Below are 23466 nucleotides of genomic sequence, written 5' to 3'. Positions count from 1 at the left end.
GATCTAATTTCTTGATGCATTACTCTATCATGTGGAGCGCTACTCACCAATGTGAAATGTCTACTCATTATCTACTGAAGGAAGAGCAGACTTCTCATCCCAGAATTCACTGTTCCCCTCATCATCATCATCCAACATGTAATGGTTACCTATGATGTGTCAGTTTCTGTGCTAGGCACTAGGGATATCTCTCCCCATTAAAGGCTGTCCTATCAACATGGCAAAATTGGATGGGAATCACCTGGGAAGTTTTTCCATGTGATACATGCCTCCCCTGGTAGAGACTATGGTGGAGCCTTCAGGGTAGGGCAGGTGAATTCTGAAATCAACTATCACACATGAAAATACATACACACACATGAACACTATTCAAAAGACACAGCAATTAGTTCTTATGATATGATGATGCCATAATAGATACAGGATGCTACAATGGCATATTGGATTCTCACCTAGACTATGCTTGAGTTGAAATGAGGGGTTATAAGGGATTGCTTTTTGGAAAGTATCTGCTGAGATTTTGGGGGGACGAGTAGGAGTTAGCCAAAGAACAAAATGGAAAACAGTCTCAGCATAAGATTTTTGATATTTAAAGGCATATGGGGAGATAAAAGAGCAGGGCATTTTGAAAAGCTACATGTGCTTCAGCAGTTGGGAAAGTCATTAGACAAGAAGCTTAATAGAGAGACGAGAGAGGTAAGTAGGCTACATCCGTAAGGCCCCTGTACGCCATGTTTGGACATCCAGGAGCCACTGGAAAGATTCAGTTAGGAGGCAGGTGCAATAATCTAGATTGGAAATGCTTAATATCTCACCTAAAGCCAGGGGATCAAAGGGAGGATATAGCTAATCAAATGTGATACATACGAGAGGCCAAATCAAGGATGATGCCCAGGTTCAGACTCGGAAAATGGAGTAAATTATGGTGTCAGTCACTAAGCTATAGAGAAAAGAGGAAGAGTAGTAGAAGTAGAGAAGACTGAACTTTTGGACATGAGGGAACCTTCCAGAGCAATCCTCAGTGGTTACTCATGTGAGGCATGTGATCTGGTAGGACTAGTACACAGATCTGAACATCATCAGCACAGTGGAAATCAAAGCCCTACAGATAGCTGAGACCATCCAAGGAGAGTGAGCCTGGAGGAGAGTCCTGCAAACCAGAATGGAAGGTTAGAGGGGAAGGAAGAGCCATTCACGAAGGGCACTGAGAAGAGAAGTAGAAGAGGATTACTAAATACATCGAAGAAGGAATGGTGGATAGCACAGGATAGTTATGCTAGGTGAGAACTGAGAGGTAATCACTGGCATGGGCAAATGCATCTTCCTGGGAATATTGGGCATGGAAATCTGGCTAAAGAGGGTGGTGTGTGAGTGGAAGATGAAGAGCCAGGCAGCACCAATAAATCCATTAAGGCTTTCATGAAGAGTTGGTTAGAGGTGGTAGGAAGATACAGTGGGATGCAGATGATGTGCCAAGGGCTGTAGCAATTGTCTGTAGAAGGAATGGGAACAAGAAGGAATGAAGTAGTGTGGAGTCAGAAAAGAATGCAGGAAAAAAAATGTTTAAGCTAATCTTTGAAGGAGAGATTACCATTTGTCTAGAAAAAGAGGACTTTTCTAAAAAAGGGGGCATGTGCAAAAGCAAAAGGCAAGAGGAAGCATGAACATGGTAAGGGAATTCTAAGCAATCCGTCTTGGACTGTCCCCTCCTTCATAAACCCTTCATTGCAGCCGGACTTGACTGGCCCCTCCTTCATAAACCCTTCATTGCAGCCGGACTTGATTGTTTACTTGGACCCAAATTCAGGCTGCCTTTGATCACCTCTGTCTTTGTTCATACTACTCCATTAGAACACCCACTCCCTTCACCAAATGTCCACGTTCTTCTTCCTCACAGCCCAGCATGAACACCTCGACCTCCATGAGTCTTCTGCAAACATCTTCTCCTCCAAATGAGAGTAATCTCCCTCCACCCCTGGAATTCTCATAGGACTGTATTTAGATCTCTTGTATGGCATTTCTCATGAAGTCTCAAAGTTACTCAAGGAAAGATCCTCAAGGCCAGGGACCATCTTTTCTTTAGATACCATCTTGGTATTATGCTCACTACACAGCATAGATCCTTGCACATAGTAGGCCTTCAATTAATACAGTGGTTCTCAAAGTGTGGTCTCAGGACTGACAGCATCTGCATGCCTGGGAACTTGTAAGCAAGGCTGATTCTCTGATCCCACCCCAGACCTACTGATTCAGAAACTCTGGAGCCAGGGCCTGTGCTTTACAAGGCCTCAGATGATGCTGGTACAATGAATGTTCAAGAACCACTAGATTAGCTGAAGGTTTCCCTCTTTTCTGTGATAGAAATTTGCAACTGCAGTCCCATTATAAGCATTTCTCTTCACCATATCTCAGACCACAGTTTTAAACTCAGTTTATTATTTGAAAATTTCTCATTTTCATGTGCCTCTTTTCTCAACATGTCATCTGTATAAGAGATCTTTTTTTTTTTTTTTTTTTTTGAGACAGAGCCTCACTTTGTCACCCTTGGTAGAGTGCTGTGGAATCACAGCTCACAGCAACCTCCAGTTCTTGGGCTCAGCCAATTCTCTTGCCTTACTCAGCCTCCTGAGCAGCTGGGACTACAGTCGCCCGCCACAACAGCTGGCTATTTTTTTGTTGCAGTTTGGCTGGGCCAGGTTCAAACCCACCACCCTTGGTATATGGGGCTGGCGCCCTACTCACTGAGCCACAGGTGCCACCCATATAAGAAATCTTTTATTAGCAAAAGAAATTTGAGCACTAGAGAAGTGCTATCATTATGTTGTAGGGGATTCCAGCAACTTTAGCTTTAGTAGCATCTAAGAATTAAACATGAGGTTTGGGCTCAGCACCTGTAGCTCAGTGGTTAGGGCACCGGTCACATACACTGGGGCTGGTGGGCTCGAACCAGGCCCAGGCCTGCCAAACAACAATGACAACTGCAACAAAAATATAATCAGGCATTGTGGTGGGTGTCTGTAGTTCCAGCTACTTGGGAGGCTGAGGCAAGAGAATCACTTAAGCCCAAGAGTCTGAGGTCGCTGTGAGCTGTAGCACCATAGTACTCTACTTAGGGCGATAGAGTGAGACTCTGTCTCAATAAATAAATAAATAAACAAACAAACACAAGGTTTGAACTTACTTGTGGTTAAATTTTCTACTTTACCCCCACTTTTTTTTTTTTTTTTTTTGAGACAGAGTCTCACTCTGTCACCCTGGATAAAGTACTGCAGAGTCATGGCTCACAGCAACGTCAAACTCCTGGGCTCAAGTGATCCTCTTGCCTCAGCCTCCTAAGTAGCTGGTACTCAAGGCACCCGCCACAACACCCAGCTATTTTTTAAAATGGGACCTCACTCTTGCTGAGGCTGGTCTCGAACTCCTGAGTTCAAGCAAGCCACCTGCCTCAGCCTCCCAGAGTGCTAGGATTACAGGGGTGAGCCCCCATGCCCAGCTCTCCCCACTTCCCCCCACCCCACTTTCTCCTATGCTTTCTTTCCTCTTTCCCTTTCTCACTTTTCCTGTTCACATTTATTCCTGTTATAACCTCAGTTATGGTTATCTGAGATTGTGCACTTTGGAGAAAAGATGCTATAATGGTCCTAATTAATAAGCCACATCCAAAATTTGCAATAAAAATCAAAGATTTCCCAACAAGTGGCTAGCTCACAAAATTTAGAACAAGTATGAAAACATTTCATTTTGCTCACTCACATTCTTCCAATTGAGCATTGATTGGAACCCTTCAGAGGTAGGATTGTAATCAATGTGGAAAGACATCTTTCCTCAGACTTGAATTTACTTCAAACCTTTCCAGGCATACTTACTGCTTAGTGAATTTCAGCATTTACTGTGTAGAGGTCTGCCTCCTGTTGTGCAGAAAGCTGTTCTAAATTTCTGCCAAGAATTTTTGAGCTTTTGTGTCACCTCAGCCCTAATGTGATGGTCAGACAGGCTCTGGGGTAGGCAAATGTGTTACCGATGTGCAAAAAACATGCCCCAAACCAGCAGTTGTCCTTAATAGGCAGCCTGCCCTAGGCTTAGTATCTGAGCATTTTCTCCTCAATCTTAACACTTCTACTCACTTGTGAATGATATATATAGATATGAATGTATGTGTGTCTGCATGTATGTGTATCTGTGTGCGGATATATATGTGCTGTATGTGTATATGTAAAGAAGACTGAATTAAGAGAATTGCAATAGCATAAAAGGCCATGCTATTGAAAGAGTCTTTTGATTCACTATAATGAATACACAGAAAAATGGGTCAGTCTTCATACAAATCTCAATCTGTGCGTGTAGTACCTGTTTTTAATATAGACAGAAACAAGAGAGTGGTACTAAACATACCACAGCAGACCCACACACATTTTCCTTTATAAATATAACATCGTGGTAGACACTTCCTCATGTAATAGGAATACACATCAGAATTGCATAAAATATAAAGACCAGTTACGTTCCTTCCCAAATCTGTTAAGTATTTGGGGAAAGGGAAGGAGATACAGGAATTTAGGAAATAGATCTTCCAAGTCTTAAACAAATAAAACTATGAAGGTCTTTCTTCTCCATAAAGTTTTGGAGAAGAAACTTTATAGTTTTGGTGACTCTGTTTCAGGGATGCATTGAATTACAGGGGAACTTGATTTTCCGTAAGTATAGTGAGTAGCCAAAGACATAATGAATCTTATAATTTTCAGAATCTACTATATCTTTGCCACATCCAGTTAGGCTAAGTTCACTGATCATTTCATGGCTAAAGTAGCAAGAGTCCTAATCTGATGAGAAAGTGAGTTATCATTTCTTTCTGTTCCAAATACATGTATATCATGGTCTTTCTCTGAGAGAATCTCCTGGGAAACGAGGCTAATGCTTAGTATCTGACATCGCTCTTAGTGTCTTAACTATAGAAGAATGTTCTATTTATACCTCTCAAAATATTGTAGATGAGGGTTTGTTTTCTTGGTTACTGAGCAGAGACACTTAGGAAACTGTCAAGAACAGAAATAAAACCCTCCCTTTTGGGCCCTCTTACACAAAGTGTCATCTGAGTGCCGGGGGTTTTCTGCCCCTTCCCAGAGGCTCTAATATTTGTAAATTAGTGTCATCTGCCGAAGTTGCTAAAATATTAGCATCCAGATTATAGTAAATTATTTTTCACTAGGAAAGGGACAATAGTAGTCATGTTTTTCTCTTCATGAATAGAATGTGAGTTTTAAGAGAGTATTTTAATCTGTGGAGGCGGGGAGGGTGCACGGTGTTTGATTCACTTGATGTGCCCAGCTGGGATGCCTGTTCTTTTCTCTGGCTTGTACGTGCTACTCCAATTCTATCTAAATATGTAACATAGTGAAATTGTGGAACACTGTCAACTTTGGCAGGTGACACTAATTTACAAATATATTAGAGCCTTCGGGAAGGGGCAGAAAACCCCGGGCACTCAGATGACACTTTGCGTAAGAGGGCCCAAAAGGGAGGGTTTTATTTCTCTTCTTGACAGTTTCCTAAGTGTCTCGGCTCAGATCAAGAAAACAAACCCTCATCTACAAACCAGTTCTATGGAGGTGGGGCACATTCTTCACTGTAGCTCTCTTCACCTAACTTCTGATTCTGTGCCCTTACCAAGTTTCCACCCCCCTGACAGGTAAGTCCTGGGATTGCTCAGGAATATCACAGTTGCTATGGCAACCAGCCATTTTGTCACTGCTGGCTCCAGTCTGGCCATGTCCTAGCACTGCCCCAGCGGCAATTTCTAGGTTATTCCCTTGTCATTCTTTGTCTCCGGGACCTCTTCAACAGGATATTTCTACCAACCATCCCTTTTGGACTTTTTCTTTAAAACTTCAACTCATTAGGGTAGCGCCTATGGCTCAAAGGAGTAGGGTGCTGGCCCCATATGCCAGAGGTGGTGGGTGCTGGAAGTTTTTGGCCCAGCCCCGGCCAGAAACTGAAAAAAAAAACAACTTCAACTCATTACACCAGATTTGCTTTACTAGTTTATTTCTTCTGCTACTTGTCATCATACTAAAATTTCAACTTAAAACTTAGGATTTCCATAGTTGGCAAACATCTTTAAATGTTCTTATACACAAATATCTATAGAAAGTTCTGGGAAAAGACAATGGAATCACTGAAACTTCTTCCTGAGACCTGAAGTAGACCCATGGAGCCAAGATAATGGTCCTGGGTAAAGGAAATAGTCAATAAGGTCCATATTAACTGAGCGTTTTCTCTATGCTGGACACTCAGCTACTCACCCAAGCTAAATATTTTTCTTAGATCATTTAATCCTCACCTAAAGTCAGTACTATTAAACCATATTTTACAGACAGGGAAACTGAAGCTTAGCAAACTAAGTTACATGTTCAAAGCCATTAAACCAGTGAACTAAACCAGAAGCAAGTTTAGAAAAGAGGCCAACTTTACTCCAAGCATGGGCTCTTTCTAATAAACTCGGTCTGTCTTCTTCCAAATGAAAAATTACCTCTAAGCCAATGGTTCCCAACCTTCCTAATGCTGCAATGTATTTTCATCGTTAAAAAGGGGTCATGACCCACAGTTGGAGAACCGCTGCCCTAAGCAGTTTCAATTTAATTCTAATAGGTGGTTCTCAGCCTTGAGGTATATTGTTCCTCCCCCATGGCACATTTGGCCTCTGTGGGGACAATTTTGGCTGTTACAACTGCTGGGGGAGTGAAAACTGGCGTCTGATGAGAATGAGAGTACTGCTAAACACCCTGCAAGTTTCAGAACAGCCCCAACAACAAAGAATTGCCTGGTCCAAAATGTCATCAGAGTTGAGGTTGTAAAACCTTGATTCCGAGGATGGTGGATTTCTAAAGCTTCTTTGTAAAAAGCAGGTTGTTTTGTCTATATTATTCCCTCATGTACATGTTCTGTTTCATCATAGATGACAGCAGCCTTCTGAATCTAACTCCCTACCCCTTGGTTAGAAGACGGAAGAGAAGGTTCTTTGGGCTATGTTGTCTCGTCTCAAGCTAGGCGGCTCCTCCTGGAAACCCACTGGGAACACCTGAAAAAAATAATTACAAAACCTGAGGACCTCCAGACAGCTGAACCACGCACTTATTGGTTTTGACTATGTTTTCTATGCTTCCTTATTTTATCTGTTTCCTCCTGCCCTTTTAAATGATTTTACACTTGAAAGCAGCTGCCGCCAAGGAAAAAAAAAAAAAAAAAGATTAAAAAGCAGGCTGTTTTTAAAAGGGATTTTTAAAACTGACATTGCGCATGTCTGCTCCAAACCATGCCATGGCAGATGCAAGAATTATGATTTTTAAAGGTTTTTTTAAATGTATTATACAGAGATAAATTATTTCACATATAACAGTATATCGATAGCTCTTGCTGATCTCATGTTAACAATTTATCATATATGAAAGAAGTCTTTAAACATAGAAATCTACTTAAAACTATAAACTGTTCAAAAATCCAATCTATCAATATCACTAGAAATAATATTATAAGCAAACATAAACTACCTTACCTATTGCTTTCTCTGCACTCATTTACATCTAGTCTTCCATTCTGTCAGAATCTAAGTGCTTCAACATAAAAAAATCTTAATTTATAATGCAACAAACACCACATCTGAAAAGTACTTAAATTCTGTAAATATACAGTAATCCTAATACCTTCGTACAATGCATATGGGCAACTAATTATCTTTTGATCCAATGGTGTCTTTTTCAGCTTCTTGGAGAATGAAGTAATCCCGTTAGGAAATGGTGTAGCAACATATACAATTACCCTCAAATGTAAAATTGAATATTATCACATTTTGTTCTAACTGAAATCTGAAGCATGGTGTCTGCACATCAGCATAGTGTTAAATCTTATAGCGCATGCTGGAATTAGCTCAGATCGTAAAAATATTTAACATTTTACATTGTTAATAAGTTTTTTTAGTTAAGCTAAGCTTGTCTCCTGTAGATGACTATGCAGATATGACTTTTCCAATGTGTACTTAGTGTCTTGTCTTATGCTCAGACTCTGGAAAGCAGGACATTCAGCAATACTGTATTTTAGAAAGGAGGAAGCCACATGCTTTGTTTTTCTGCTCACAGCTTTGTTATCTTCCTCCACTAAACTTGTAACATGGTACAAACCTTGTTACAGTTCCCCCTGTTCTTCCTTTGGCCCATTTCCCAGAAAGAATTTCCCATGGGTTCAGAGATCAAGTCTTTGTACTTTTTTCCTTGTTTTCCATAGTCTGAAAATCTTCAAGTCAGACAGGAGGCACCAGTGTCTCATACAATGGAAGGACGAGCTAGATGCCTGTAAGTGGCTTATCCCAGACACATTCTTAATTCCAACCCTGCACTTTCTCAATACTTCCGTGCACAGGCATTTATATATAAACTGATAATTTGACCTAAAAACTAAATGTATTAAAGCCTAAACTTTAGTGAAGATGAAGAGAGGTACAGATGAACTACTGAAATAATTATTATATTAGGTTGAATTATTATTAAATTGCTGATCTTTGACTGTCTTAATCTACAAAATGGCAGTTTCATATAGTTCAACCTAATATGTTGTGGAAATTATACTTGGAATTGTCTTCTAGCCCTTTTGATTGAAAGAGACAGAATTAAAGGGTTGGCGGACATCTCAAAAGGCTGCTTAGGTCTCTATTTAGATCATACCAGCTGGTTGTTGGCCTTATTCTTGGAGTCTGGAGTTGTGTTCCAATAAACCAGTAATTAATACATGGTTGTAGGTATGTCTGCCTTCACAAAAACAACCTTTGAAAGGTTATTTAAGAAGAAAAATCACGATTTGCTAAATCAAATACTTGTAAAAATGGTTATGGGAATATATTATTTAAAGACTCCTAGAGTAAATACTTCCTTGCAGAACTAACAACCACTCTTAGCCTCACCTGGTCTGCAAACCTTGATTTTCATACATCAAGTTTGATTAAAGGTTAATATTCTTTCCTGAGTCCAGTTCATTTTCATCCCCCGAGATTTCATTTAATGTTCATTGGTTTTGAAATTATGAAGTAGCCCAATTTGGCAGCTATGTTGAACTCTAGCTTCAATCTAGTTCCTACTAATTCATGCAAAGTTATTAACTGATAAGCCCAACCTTGGTGTTCAAGCATGTTCTTCTGATGCCTGACCTAAATCACTTCTGCTTGGTTAATTTGTGCTCACTCTCGCCTTAGTGTGAAAGTAACACTTAACCTTCTGTGCAATTGTCCTCTGTATAACTGAAGACTGTTAATAAATTCAAGTCTCACCTCCATGTCTGGGAAGGCTGTAGTAGCTATTCATGGAGATGGGAATTTGTTTAGCCAGACTTTCCATATCTAAGGTAACATATTCAGCCACCTTATCCTTTATTCATAGTGCCTGTTTTCCAGCCTTCGATCAGTTTTGTAGTTCTCGTGGACATACTCTAAGATTTATAGGTCTTCTTTTAGTAGCATGTCCTAAAATCGAATTTAGTACTTAAAGTCCTGATAACCTACACTGGCTCATGATTGCGACAGGTAATTCACCGTCTCCCGTTAGTCCTGCCATCGCATCCTTTAGGAGTTGCCCCACTCTCCTCTCACTTACCAAAGGACTTTCTCAGGTGTGGTTCCATGAGATGAAGTTCTACTATCTCAGATTCCTGCTGGCAATTCACTTTCAGATTAGCAATAACACTGAGCTGATCTCTAAGGGTAAGACGAGAACATTGAACCCATTTTGTTACCTACATGGGCAATAAATGGGTTCAATAATCAAGTTTGTGGGCCTGGGTATCCCCACATGCTTGAAACAGGAAAGTATGTAAACTTTGTATCCCACATTTTTAATATCCTGTGTTGGTTTTTTTTTCTTTGTTTCTTTTTGTTTTTTCAGATTACAAAGACAATACATGTTCTTTGTGGGAAATCTGAAAAATACCACTAAATAGAAAAAAATAAAAATCACCTGAAATCCACCAAAGTCACACTGTTTAAAACTGTACTTCTGAGCTTTAAATCAGTCAGGGTTGGGTCTAAAGGCACTTCTGGATAAGATAGGTGAAGAAATGCCCACAAGGCCAAGGCTGTCAACTTAAAAAAAAATCTGTCCACTGATGTTTTACATATATCTAGGAACAGACTCACAGCAAACTTCTGGTAGTGCCATTATTCAGGGGTACAAAGAAAGCTTTAGAAGTGGCACAGCCCTGATGCCTCCTCTAAAAAATTAAAGCTCTTGGAGTAAATTCTAAAATCTTGTCAGACCATTTTATTTCTTCATGCTCCTGTAAAAGCAGAAGGGCTATGCAGGGTTTGGCAATACTGCCACCTACTGAAAGCTGAGCTTCAGGGTGAGGAAAGAACGGGAGACACTGTGAGTATAAAAACATTTTATTTGTTTTAGATAGCATACAAATGGGCCAGGTTAGCAATGATCCCAACTAGAATTGCAGATTCTGAAAATCTCAACACTGAAAGATTAAGCCTATCATCTACCCTGACTTCCCACCCTGCACACCCAGACCCATTCCTTTGTGTTCTAGAAAGTCATCAAATGCAAAATGCTCAATTTCAGGTAACAATAGGTAGGATTAGAAAAAGCAGTGATGTTGTTGGCCTCAGCATAAATCATTAAAATTAAATACACAGACCCAAGAACATGAAAGAGTTGAGTACATTATCAAGATGATATTTCAGATCTATGAGAAAAGTTTGAATTATTAAGTAAGTTATATTGGGATAACTGGGGGGGGAATATTAGACCTACATCTCATAATTTTCATCAAAATAAATTCTGCATGAAGTAAAGATTTAAATGCTAAAGCACATAAGTAAACAGACAAAAGAACTAACAGACAGTGTGGATGAATATTTATGCAATTTTAGTGTTAAAAAGTCTTTTTAACAGTGACACCAAAGGAAGAAACCAGAAAGAAAAGATGGATGGATTTGACTGGTTAAGGATGCAAAACTCCAATACAGTAAAACATAACAAACCAAATTAAGAGAAAACAATATTTGTAATATTGTTACAGCAAAGAGTATAGATCTTAAATATACATCAAGAGTTTAAACATCACTACTTTGGGGAAGTTTCCATAATCTACAATGCCCTTCCCAGCCAAGTGTTTCTATTTCCTTCTTTTCCCATTGAACTTTTTCATCATTGCTTGTTTAACTGTCTGTTTATCTCCACGAACTGGAAGAACAAGAAGGCAGCATCCGTGACTATTTTGCTTACTGTTGTATCCACATCACCTAACATAGTGCTAGATGCAAAGCAAATACTGAAAACACACATATTGAGTGAATGAATAATGAATAAATGCCATTTTATGACTGAAGAAGAATCAAAGTTTCCAATAAAAAAATTGAGCTTAGGACCCAAACTGGTAATATACCATAAACTAAAATAATCCACTAATAATACATATGAAAGTGTTGGAATGTAGTAGTCATGAAAAGGCAAATTAATATGGCAAATACCTTTTTACAAAGCAGAAAGGCAAAGAGTATAAAGAGTTAAAGTTCCCAGGGACATAAAGGAAGTGTGAAAATGAACATTCTGTTTACAGTGTCAACAAGAGTATAAATCAATTCCACCTTTATGAAAAACATTTTGGCAATATTACCCCAATAATTCTACTTTAGAGGAATTCTCCTTTAAAGGGGTCAGACCAAAAATAAGCTAAGATGCATTTATTCATTATTCAAAAAGTATATGTGAAAAAGTATACTAATGGCTGCATTATTTGGAGGAGTGAACAAATGTAAATAAGCCTACATTATGCAGCTGGTCAAACATGGTACATCCTTTCAATGGAATACTATGCACCAGTTAAGAATCAGCACCTGATGTGTATTTATTGAACTGTACTAGCTATATTAAGTGTAAAAAAGGATGTTACATAAGAATATCTATAGTATGAATCCTTTTTAAAAATAAATGTATGCATGTGCGCATTAAAGAGTCTGAAAGGATATTTGCCAAAGTGTTAACAGTATTTATCTCTGGGTGGTGAGATTTGGAGCAATTATATTTTCTTTTTGCATATCTGTAATTTCTAATTTTTCCACAATGAGCATGTAGTATCTGTATAATTTTTTCAGGGAATAAACAATGATGTTCACAATATATATTAAATGAAAAACATGTTACAAAACATTATGTATAGTATGACACAATATTTGTAAAAAATAAAATTATATAATATATCTATGTATGTATATATGCATAAGAAAGCTAGAAGGACATACACTAAAATGTTAATAATAGTAGTTATCTATGGGTAGTGGGATTATGGATGATTATTTTTTCTTTTTGCTTTTCTGTGTTTTCTAATTTTTCTACAATGAACATGTATTACTTGTGTAATAAAAACTAATAATAAAAGTTTTTAAAAATGAAAATGTGAGAGACATATTTTGACTCACCTCATCCCTCATCCCCCATTTGGTTTATTCTTTGTCAAAATGAAGGCAGTGGGGGATGAAGAGGAAACAGCACAGCAGGGCACCACAGCTTTGAAGACAGAAGAGAGTGAGAGAGATGCGGACTAAAGAGTTAGGTGGAAAGAAAGAGGAGGAAAGGGAGGAGGGATAGAAGGAAACAGAAGGTGAGAGAGCAGGAAAGAAATGTTCGGTGATGGCAGTGGAGGAGGGACTAAAATAGGCTTTGGAAATTTTTTCACTAACAATAGCAATGTCTTTAAATTTAGCTCAGGTTTTCTGATAGAACCAGCAAGAAAAATACAGTGAGTTAGAAAATAAAATTATTTAATAGAAGGATGTGCACATGTCCATGCACGCACACACACACACACACACACACATTTGGAGAGACATCTAGAAATTAAATTCTGAGAAAAATGTATCCCAAGAAGTTTTTCAAAAAACAAACTCTTGCAGTCCAGCTGGGTGTCAAGAGCCAGAAAGTGCAGCTTGGAGTTCACAGACCTTTGAATCTCAGACATGTTTGACCAAGTACATGGCTGTGGTTAGCAGTTCCTATGCCCATTTTCTTCTTTTTTCCTTTAGTAATAGAGACCCCAAATTGCATCAAGACACTAGTCATCTAAAGTAGAGACTCCATTTCCCAGTTTCCCTTAGACGTGAGTGTGGCTATGTAACTGAATTTCGGCCAATGGGGCTATCAGTAGAAGTGTGCAATGTGTAGGCAACACCCTTAAATAAGGGCCAGGCCTCCCACATTCTTTTCTTCCCTCTGGGCCTCAATGAGAATGTGGACTGGCAGGTGAAGTAACTGTCCTGAATCCAGAAATGGACACCACATGAGGATGAGAGAAGTTCCCCATGTCAACCTAAAATAATCTGAAAAGGTCAGCATCTAATATAAAGAGTTTAAATATAAAGAGTTGTTTGTTTGTTTTCAAGCACAAAGTGTTAGGATGGACCACCCAGAAACAAACCATCTCCAAAGGAATGAACTCAGGGGTCTGAACTAGGGAAGTTAAGATTTTGTGAAAATGGACAAACACAGAAGAGTTTTCAGCAAGATTACATTTTTCTTTATTTTTTATTTTACAAACAAATGAATTTTAATAGAGAAAATGAAGATAGCATTTTGAAAATGTATCGCTCAAAGGGGTATCTCTATTTGAGGAAATAAGCATGTTACACTTTGAGAAATGAAATGTTACAGCTTGTACACCAAAATTAAAAAGTGAAATGAAATTAAAAAATGAAATGGTTACCAAACTAATGCAGGTCAGGGGATCAAAGGTGAAAGATCACACATTATTAAAAAGAAATCTAAAAGGACAGCTGTATCATGATCTCACATTAATTACGTTCCAGTGATGCTCCGTTTCAGTATGTTCTTTGGGTAAACTTGAACATTTGAGCAGACATTTAAGCAGCTTTTTTAGAAAATGATTTTTACATGACCACTATCACTGTTCCCATATCATCTCCCATAGGTGACACAGTGTAGAGAACACAGTCTGGGGATTACATTTCTCTTGGGTGGTTGACATAGTTACAGCAATTTTATTGGTTCTAGGCGGTGTTCCTTTTTGGGAAAGGTACATTTAACTTTTTTGGGGGGGGGCAGGGGATATAATAATCATGGGTTTTCTGTCAGCAAAACAGGACAACAAAGGGGAAGTTAATCTATAACAAAGGTCATTGATTAAGAAGATAGGACGTTTTGTCCCTGACATCTGATTCTCTCATGTCATACAGAATAAGAAAAGTAAGAAAGCAAGTTAATCTATAATCTGAGAACAGACATAACCAAATATCAGCCAGATCACAGTCACATCTCTCTCAGGCTGAAAGTGTTTTTTGTGGGTTCCAACAGCTTTTAAATCGTATTTATTTTCATACATGGCAGCCCTGGACCACCTATTGCCTACAAAAGGAAATCAAATTCTATCTTGTTTAAGGCATAAGGGCAGAGTAACAGGGCTGCTTATGCGGCAGTCTACCTGCTACAGAGCCCCTCCTTGCTCTTGAGCCCACTTGAGACTAGTACTATCTCCTTTGCCTGATAAATAGTCAGTTTTATTCCCAAGCGTGAAATATGCTGCATCCAAAACCTGAAGAGGCCAAGCAAGCTTTCTGTTTCTTTCTTAACGACAGGAGATGCAAGGGACAATAATTTGCTTTTACTTTGGAGGGGTTATCTCAGCATCCCCCAGTCCACTGGGTGCCTTAAAAACATCACTGACATAGCAGCCCCCTTACTCTCTGCAAGGCTTGCTCCCGTCCTCTGGAGTTTCTGCATCTTACATTCAGAGTACTTCAAGCTCACCTAGTCTAGTAAACATGCCTCCAACATCAGACAAACCTGATGTTTTCTACAAAGAACACCCGATAGGCTCAGACCGTGCTGTTGTGAGGCATGCTGAGGATCTGAGGCTTTCTGGAGATAAAAAAAAAAAAAAAGCCAGATTCCAAAAGGTCATCTGAGCATATGGAATTATGCTACATCCCAGGTATCCTAAACAATCAGTGATTTTTTAAAAAATATTATACAATGAGAACATAGAGTACTGTGGATGTGTAAGGGCTCCTGGAAATAGAAAAGCCCAATCCCAAAGAGTCATTTGAGGACATGGGGTCCTGCTATACCCCAGGTACACAGCTGCTGAGTAATAATATTACACAGAGGGAACATGGAATGCTGTTCTCATCATTAGAGAAAAGCCCATGACAATATGGCGTAATTTGTGATCGAGCACATGCACTTGCTAGCTGATAAAACTCATTCCTGAGCTTGTAGGGTTCCTTCTCCACTTGCTCCTAGAAAAACTGCTGCTGCATACACTTAAGGATAGTTCATTCATTGCAGGGAAGATAAAAGTAGCAACTCATTGGGAACCCATAGCAGCTCTAGAATCCTGATCCTCTTCAAATTTCTTGTGTCTTTTTCTGTAATAATTTTTCTCACAATCACAGTTAGTAGAGATTTTTGGAATTGTGTTAACTGTCATGACACACATACCTGAGACCATTAATCAGTTCTAGTAAAGATGCCACATTCAGTACAGCAACTACTATTGGGGTCTCTTGGATGATCTTGTGGAGTGCTACTCACTGCATCTGCCTTCGTTGGTCCAGTTGTGAAGAAGCCAAACTAATTAACTGGGGATGTGGGAAGATCCACCACCCATGAATCTGTTCCATTACCCTTGATACCTAATAATGTTTTGGATTAACTGTTTGAGTGAGGCTGGAAGGTTTAAGGACCTTCCACTAGGTCTTCCCTACTGCAATAGCTCTTCCTCTACAGGTCAAGGAGTCAATAAGGTGGTACTGCCACATCAGAGTATATCCATTCCAAACTACCAGGTGGGTACATGGCTGCAACTAACCCACTATGAGACAGATCTGGACCAGGACTCCATTTGTTCTTTTCCTAACAGATGGATACTTTTGTCAGCTCACACTCCATGCCCAAAGCCCTTCAAAGATGTAGGTAGTCCCTTTTCCCTTTGTTTGGTTACCTGAGTAAATGGCCATGGGACCCTTCAGGGAAGGACTAGTGGAATCATTACCATATGAACTTTTTAAGTCTTGTAGGGACCATATTAACATCTACATCACCTCTCATTCAGTAAATAAGAGTTGATAACTGACTCAGGTTCAAAAACTGGGTAAAAGATTGTGATGTCAGCCTTCTGCTCATCCATTTTTGATCTCTTCAAAATTATATTTTAAGCAACACCCTGACCATTTATCTTACCCATAGGAATAGCATGATCACCATTATTCTCTATTTCCAAAGATCCCTGTGGGTCCCCCTCTCAAGATGCCATTCTGATCTTGCTACTCACTATAGTACTTATGCTACCTTGCTTCTTGTGGTGAGGCACCACCCCTGCTTTGCTAATCCAGTATCTCCATCACTAGTAGAAGTCCATTTCAGTAACAGTCTGCTGTGACCAGCCCTGTGCTGCAGGGGATGGACACACCGAGCTCCTTATTGATGTGGTAGCACCCTAACCAGTACATTTCTTATTGTTTTGGATAATAAAGTATCCTCTGTGTCCTCTCCTCCCAAGAAACAGAGTCAGCTGGTGGATTTTCCAGTGTCATAGTAGAACTATTCCAGCATGCTCACTTCTCTAAGCCTTTTAATCCCTTCCTCTACACTGTACAGATATCTCAGCTTTATTTATTGTGGCCCGTCATTTTGTCAAGATTCCAAATGCCATATCAGCAGCATATTAAAACCATCTTTCAAATCACATACAAAAGTGTCAAATCTTGTGTCATGGAAGAGGAGTTATCAGCCATGCCCAACACATGGAGCTTTTTTCAAATCAAAAGTACAATCATGTCTCTACTCTGGGTTTTCATCAAAGTATTTCAACTCTCAAATTGGCAGCTTCCATTTTCCTATCAACTCTGAGGTTGAGACTGCTTAAGAGGTTTAACTATGCAGTCTTCTAAGTTATTTTAAGTTCTGTCTTTATCCGTATTGATTAGCAGAAAGTAATCTAAAAGTAATAAATTAATATAGATGCCAAAATACTATTATGAGGTTATACTTTCATAGTGCTTTGGCCTCAGCTATTACCCTTTCACTCTACAAAAGAAACTTTCTTATGAAGAAATTCTTCTGCAAACTTCTACATGGTGAGAGTCTCCATTAATTTCATCAATGTAAGAAACTATAACACGTGCTCTGAATTTGGCTTTGTAGGACTTGGGGTATTATCTTAGCTTGTGGATGACTGCAGATTTCAGTTTACCTCTCATTATATGTGCTCCTGGGTCATTATGCTTCAGTCACCTCATCTGTAAGATGGAATATGACTAAGGAAAAGGTGACACAGGCTGGCACAGTGGCTCATACCTGTAATCCTAGCACTCTGCGAGGCCCAGGCAGGTGGATCGCCTGAGCTCAAGAGCCCAAAACCAGTCTGAGCAAGAGTGAGACCCCATTTCTACCAAAATAGAAAAACTATCTGGGCATTGTGTTGGGCCCTGTAGTCTCAGCTACTCAGAAAGCTGAGGTATGAGGATCACTTGAACCCAAAAGTTTGAGGTTACTGTGAGCTATGACACCGCCATGGCACTCTAGCCAGGGTGACAGAGTGAGTCTGTCTCAAGAAAAAGAAAAGCTGACACAAACCCATTTACTGCACTAGATAACTGAAAGAAAAGAGATAAAACAGAACAAATACATCACGCAGAAAAGTTTCTCTGTGAAGAATTTCTTTCCAATTCCATGTTTTAAACATCCTTAACTCACATACTAAAGCTCCATCTCTCAACTGAGTATATTGTATATCTCTGAGGATTTCACTTTGTGCCTTGTCTATATCAGAATTCATCTTCCAACTGAGTGAAATAACTTCACCCTACGTCAGAGGAGTCAAGTGTGGCACAACATGAATGGTTCAAATATTCAGAAACTCTGCTGTGGCACCTGATCCAGGCTTGCCCCTTATCCCCTTTAGCAGCCCACTGTACTTAAACCTGTGCCTTATTCCGATCCCCAATTCAGAAATCACTTCTCCTACATTTTATTTTCTCACAGACTTGAGAGAGATTTCTACAAACTCATGAGTACAACACTGGTATAATGTCACACTCATGAAATCTTGATCAAGATGAAGTTTTGCTTTTGCTACCAATTGCTATGGTGAATCTGTCCCTGAGCTGAGCAGATTGTATGACTTGTTATAGAGCAGGTTACCACCTTCAAATAAGAGATATTTCAGGGAATAAAACCCAGTAGTAACCCCCGCCCTCCCAACAAGAGAGGCAGCATGAAAGCCTCGGGCTATAAGTCTGCAAGCTCTGGGTTTCCACACCACATCCATTTGTAGCACCAAGTCACATGACCCCTGTCCATAATTTCTTTATTAGCCCTGTAGAGACAATAATATTTGTCCTGTTAATCTCCAGAAGTATTATGACAGTTTTATAAATAGTAAAATTTCATACAAATTTAATGGACCACTGATAGGAGAAATTCATCAAACATTTGGGAAAACTATTACCTTCTAAAGGATATTTTGAGAACTTTGCTATAGTCCCCACTGCTATCCACTAGGAATTGGCTCCAGGTAGGCCCTTCCCCTCTCACACGGACACCAAATCTCTGGATGCTCAATTACTTGTATAAAATGGCAGAGAGTCTTTGCAAAAAAACCTATACATAAAAATCACATTATAACAAAGATATTTGTACCAGAATGTTTATTGCAGCCCAATTCATAATTGCTAAGTCATGGAAAAAGCCCAAGTGCCCATCGATCCACGAATGGATTAATAAATTGTGGTATATGTACACCATGGAATATTATGCAGCCTTAAAGAAAGATGGGGACTTTACCTCTTTCATGTTTACATGGATGGAGCTGGAACATATTCTTCTTAGCAAAGTATCTCAAGAATGGAAGAAAAAGTATCCAATGTACTCAGCCCTACTATGAAACTAATTTATGGCTTTCATATGAAAGCTATAACCCAGTTATAACCTAAGAATATGGGGCAGGGGGAGAGGGAGGGGAGGGAGGAGGGAGGATGGGCAGAGGGAGGGTGATTGGTAGGATTACACCTGAGGTGCATCTTACAAGGGTACATGTGAAACTTAGTAAATGTAGAATATAAATGTCTTAACACAATAACTAAGAAAATGCCAGGAAGGCTATGTTAACCAGTGTGATGAAAATATGTCAAATGGTCTATAAAACCAGTGTACGGTACCCCATGATCGTATTAATGTACACAGCTATGATTTAATAATAAAAAAAACCTATACATATCCTTCTGTACACTTCAAATCACATCTAAATCACTTATAGTACCTAACACAATGTAAATGCTATTTAAATCATTGTTATACTACATTGGTTTTCAATGGTATCATTTTATATGGTTATATTTCTATTTTTTATTTATTGCCCCCTGACTATTTTTGAGCCATAGTTGGTTGAATCCATGGATGTGAAAGCCGTGGGTACAGAGGAGGGACCGACCGCACTTTGCTCATACCATCTGTGAATGAGGGGTGCCTGCTTTTCAAGCAGCTCACCATGCAAGAGCAGACAAACCCTGAAAAGAATAATGTGCTGTTAACAATAAGCAGCCATGGAAGTGATTAGTCAACCTTCCTGCTGAGGGGAAGAAGCTACTGCCAGACCCAGGAATAAATGTTAGATATCCTCCTTTTGACCCGCTAGATCTATCTCCATTTTTCTCCAACCTGCCTGGTACTCCAGGAAAATGAACCATGTGAATTCCCTTACTGGGCTCCCTCACCCTTTAGCTTCCAAATGTGCCTATAAAGGGGATCATGGAAGGAATGGGAGCAGAAGTAGGGGAAGAAAAAGAAGTCAGGGAAAGTATCACCCCAACTCACCCCCTGCAGGGTCACAGAGGGCCAGCTACATTCTGTGATTGAATGTCACAACTCCTGACAGATGGTATCTCCATGCAGCTCTCTCTAGTTTATGGAACCAAGGGGTGGTAAAGACATCCCACTACGGGCGCCTGTAGTCCCAGCTACTCAGGAGGCTGAGGCAAGAGAATCGCTTAAGCCCAGGAGTTGGAGGTTGCTGTGAGCTGTGTGACGCCATGGCACTCTACCGAGGGTGATAAAGTGAGACTCTGTCTCTACAAAAAAAAAAAAAAAGACATCTCACTATTACTAGCCCTGGGGTGCCATGCTATCTCTGGTTTCCCTATACTTGGTCCACACATTTTGAGTCCTTTTATCAAACTCTGTTTAGATCACCCATCTGTTTCCTGCAGATACAGTCGCCTTGTGTTTTACATCCTACAGTTGACACTAAGGCTGTCATGCTAAAGACAGCACAAAACATTCATTCAACAACAATCCACTGAGCACTGCCTTTGCTCCATGTCTTAGAGAATAGAGCAGTGAACAAAATACATAAATCCTCTTTCCTCTACTCTCTGATAGGTGACTAGAGGAGGCTTCTTTGAGGAGAGATGACATTGAGTCAGAGTCCAGGACAAGATCAGAAAACCAGACATGCAAAGACTTTTACAATAAACTTTCTGGGCAGAGGAACAAACAGAAGTAATGACTCAGAGGCAGAAATAAGCTTGGCCTTTAGGAGAATAGACATAAATTGACGTGGTTAAAGCAGTGTGAATGGAAGGAAGAGTAGTAGAAATGGTCAAAAACATGAGACTACCCAGGGTGTGTTAAGGAGAGTAGATTTGAATCTACTCAGGTCATGTTAAGGAGAGTGGATTTGACCTACTTAGAGCATCTTAAAGAGCATGAATTTGACTCTACTCAGGGTGTGTTAAGGAGCATGGATTTGACTCTACATCTTACATGAAGCCTCTGGAGGGGAGATGGTTGAGCTTGGGAGTAGCACCATCGCATTCATATTTTAAAGACCCCGTGGTTGCTGTGTGGAGCAGAGTTAGGAGAGTATTCAAATAGCCGAGGTAAGAGACAATGGCGGCATGGATCAGGCTACAGAACTGAGAGATGGAGAAAAGTAGCGATATTCATAAAGTCATCTAAAATCATCTAAATTTGTTTGTGAATTGGATATGACATAAGGAAAGGGAATATGCTGCTAAAAACCTTGATCTCAGTGACTCTGATGCCTTTTACTAAGATGTGGAAGACCTTCAGGCTGCAGGATAGAATACTCATGGAGAAATAAGAATTTGTGTGCCTGTCTGAAACCCAAGTTAAGGTCCTGGAGAGGCAATAGAATGAGAGTCTGACTCTTAAAAAAGAGATGAGAGTTCTAGGCACACATATGTGAGTCACCTATACGTGAAACTGGATGAGACTACCCGGAAGAACAGTATGGCTGGAGAAGATTAGAGACAGGCCCTGAGCCAGGGGATCATCTGAGGCTTAAAGCTTAGGGAAAGAGGAGGCACTAGCAGAGGAGCCTGAGAAGAAACACTATAAGGAAGAAAGATGATAGTGATGGACCAGCCTAGTGAAGAGCGTTCAAAGAAAAATCAATTGTGCTAAATGTTGCTGAAAAGTGGAGTAAGTCAAAGTTTAAAATGAAATCACTGAGTTTGCCAACATGTAGGATGTTGATGACTTCGATGTTGAATGAGAGACACAAAAGTAAGTTAATGAAAAAAATGGAGGTTATGGAACAGAAATAATCAGTACAGGCCGACTATTTTTTTGCTGTAAGAGTGGCAGCCAGAAAGAAAAGGCGAGGCAAGGAAGAGTTTTATTAAGACAAGATATTAGAGCATGTTTGTATGCTGATGGAACCTATCTAGCAGAGAGAGAAAAGTGTTCATGTAGGAAAGAGGGGAGATCATGGGAAGAACAAAGTTTTGAGAAGGTGAGAGGCAGTAGGACCTACTCTCTAAGTAGAAGAGTTGTCTTCCATAGAAGTTCCAACATCCTAAATTCCTGACTCTAAATGACACTTGTATGTTAGAATCCCTTGAGAGTTTTTTTTTTTTTTGAAACAAAAGAAAATAAAAAAGATGTTTCACAGCAGATTAACTAATTCAGAATCCCTGGAAGTGGGGTTTGGACGTCGTGTCTTTAAAATTCTACTTGTAACCTGTGTTGATAATCACTGATGTATTGAAGCAGGAACGAAGAGCAGGTTGTGTGAGTACAAATGCAGGCAGTCTGACCATCTTGGCAGTGGGAAGATGAGGCAATTCTCTTTTGATTGCTGTTATTCGCTCAATGAAATACGAACCAAGGTTAGTCCTGAGAGGGTGCTATTGAGTTAAAGAGAGAGAGGGTTAAGGTATGAAATAATTTTAGGAAGTAGGAAAGCAAATTTGCTCATGTAATATAATAGGATTGTAAGGATTTCCAGAGGACTCCTGGGGATAAATGTAATGTGAGATTAAATTAGCACAGCTGTTTTTTTTCTCCAGCCACATCCATCCGGGTACAGACAAGGAGTAGGTGGAAATGTCCTTTTGTGACATTTGAAGCAGTTGCCACCACTTGACTCCTGAGTAAGGTTATAAGGTGGAGGCGGTTGCCTTTGGAAATTTCCTACCTCCTGCCTGTTTACTAAAACTACCCCAGGATGACCTAACCCCACCAGTATGACCTAAAAAAAAAGAAACAAAGAAACAAAGAAAGAAAAGAGCTAGCGAACAAAAATGGAATTCTAATTGGTAGAAAGGTGGAAGGAGAGGAAAAGATATTTTAAAGTATCTTATTAAGCCATAATTCACATGAAGTAAAAAATGTACAAACTTTATATGTGCCTCTTAAATAACTTTGTGATTTATATATACCAGTATGTGATCACCGCTAGACAAGGACATAAAAACACTGATATCACCTTACAAAGTTCCTGTCATGCTCCTGTAAAAATCTATGTTCACCCGCAAATGTTAGCCTAAATTGTGATTTCTGTGCACATAGATTAATTTTGCCTGTTCTTGAACTTCATGTAAATGGAATCTGCACAAACTCTTGAATGTCTGACTGTTTGCTTAATGTTTTTAAGAGTAATCATGTTGTTTCACGCATTAGTGATTTGTTCTTTTGTTACTGTTGAGGAGAATTCTATTGCATAAATAAACCACAATTGGTTTATCCATTGGCCAATTGATGGATATTTGTGTTGTTTCCAGTTTTTTGCTTTTATGAATAAGATCGTTGCATATGTTCATGTGTCAGTCTTTTGTGGACATATGTACTCATTTCTTTTAGATGTAAAAGAAGGAGATCTAGAAGTAGAATTTCTGGGTCATAGAGCAGGGCTGTATTTAACTTTATTGGAAACCACCAGTTTTCCACAGTGGTTGTACCATTTTACAGCCCAAGAGCAATGTAAGAGCATCCCAGTTGCTCTGTGTCTTTGTCAATAATTAATATTATTTGTCTTTTGAGGTTGACAATTAAAATTTTAGTGAGTACAAGAATTAATGTTTCTGAAGAAGACATTCAGGAGCCTTTGGTCTACTCTGGACTGGCCACATCAGCCAGTCAACTCCAGACAAGCAGGGACTTCATCTGA

At 39.5% G+C, this 23466-nt stretch overlaps 1 protein-coding gene across 2 annotated transcripts in view; it reads left to right on the top strand.

The window, feature by feature from the left end:
* The window catches only part of RGS7BP (regulator of G protein signaling 7 binding protein), a 111231-nt gene extending 98807 nt beyond the window's left edge, over positions 1 to 12424 (top strand). For both annotated transcript variants that reach the window (XM_053589916.1, XM_053589926.1), the window contains exon 6: positions 6953 to 12424. In XM_053589916.1, the coding sequence (XP_053445891.1) occupies positions 6953 to 7044 (92 nt within the window). In that variant the 3' untranslated portion in view covers positions 7045 to 12424. The remainder of the gene's footprint in view (positions 1 to 6952) is intronic.
* Positions 12425 to 23466: the final 11042 nt, after the last annotated feature.

Source organism: Nycticebus coucang, chromosome 1 (assembly GCF_027406575.1).
Source record: "Nycticebus coucang isolate mNycCou1 chromosome 1, mNycCou1.pri, whole genome shotgun sequence".
In the NCBI taxonomy this organism is placed as follows: Eukaryota; Metazoa; Chordata; class Mammalia; order Primates; family Lorisidae; genus Nycticebus; species Nycticebus coucang.
Note: the sequence above shows the minus strand (reverse complement) of the source record. Positions and strands in the feature narration are given on the sequence as shown.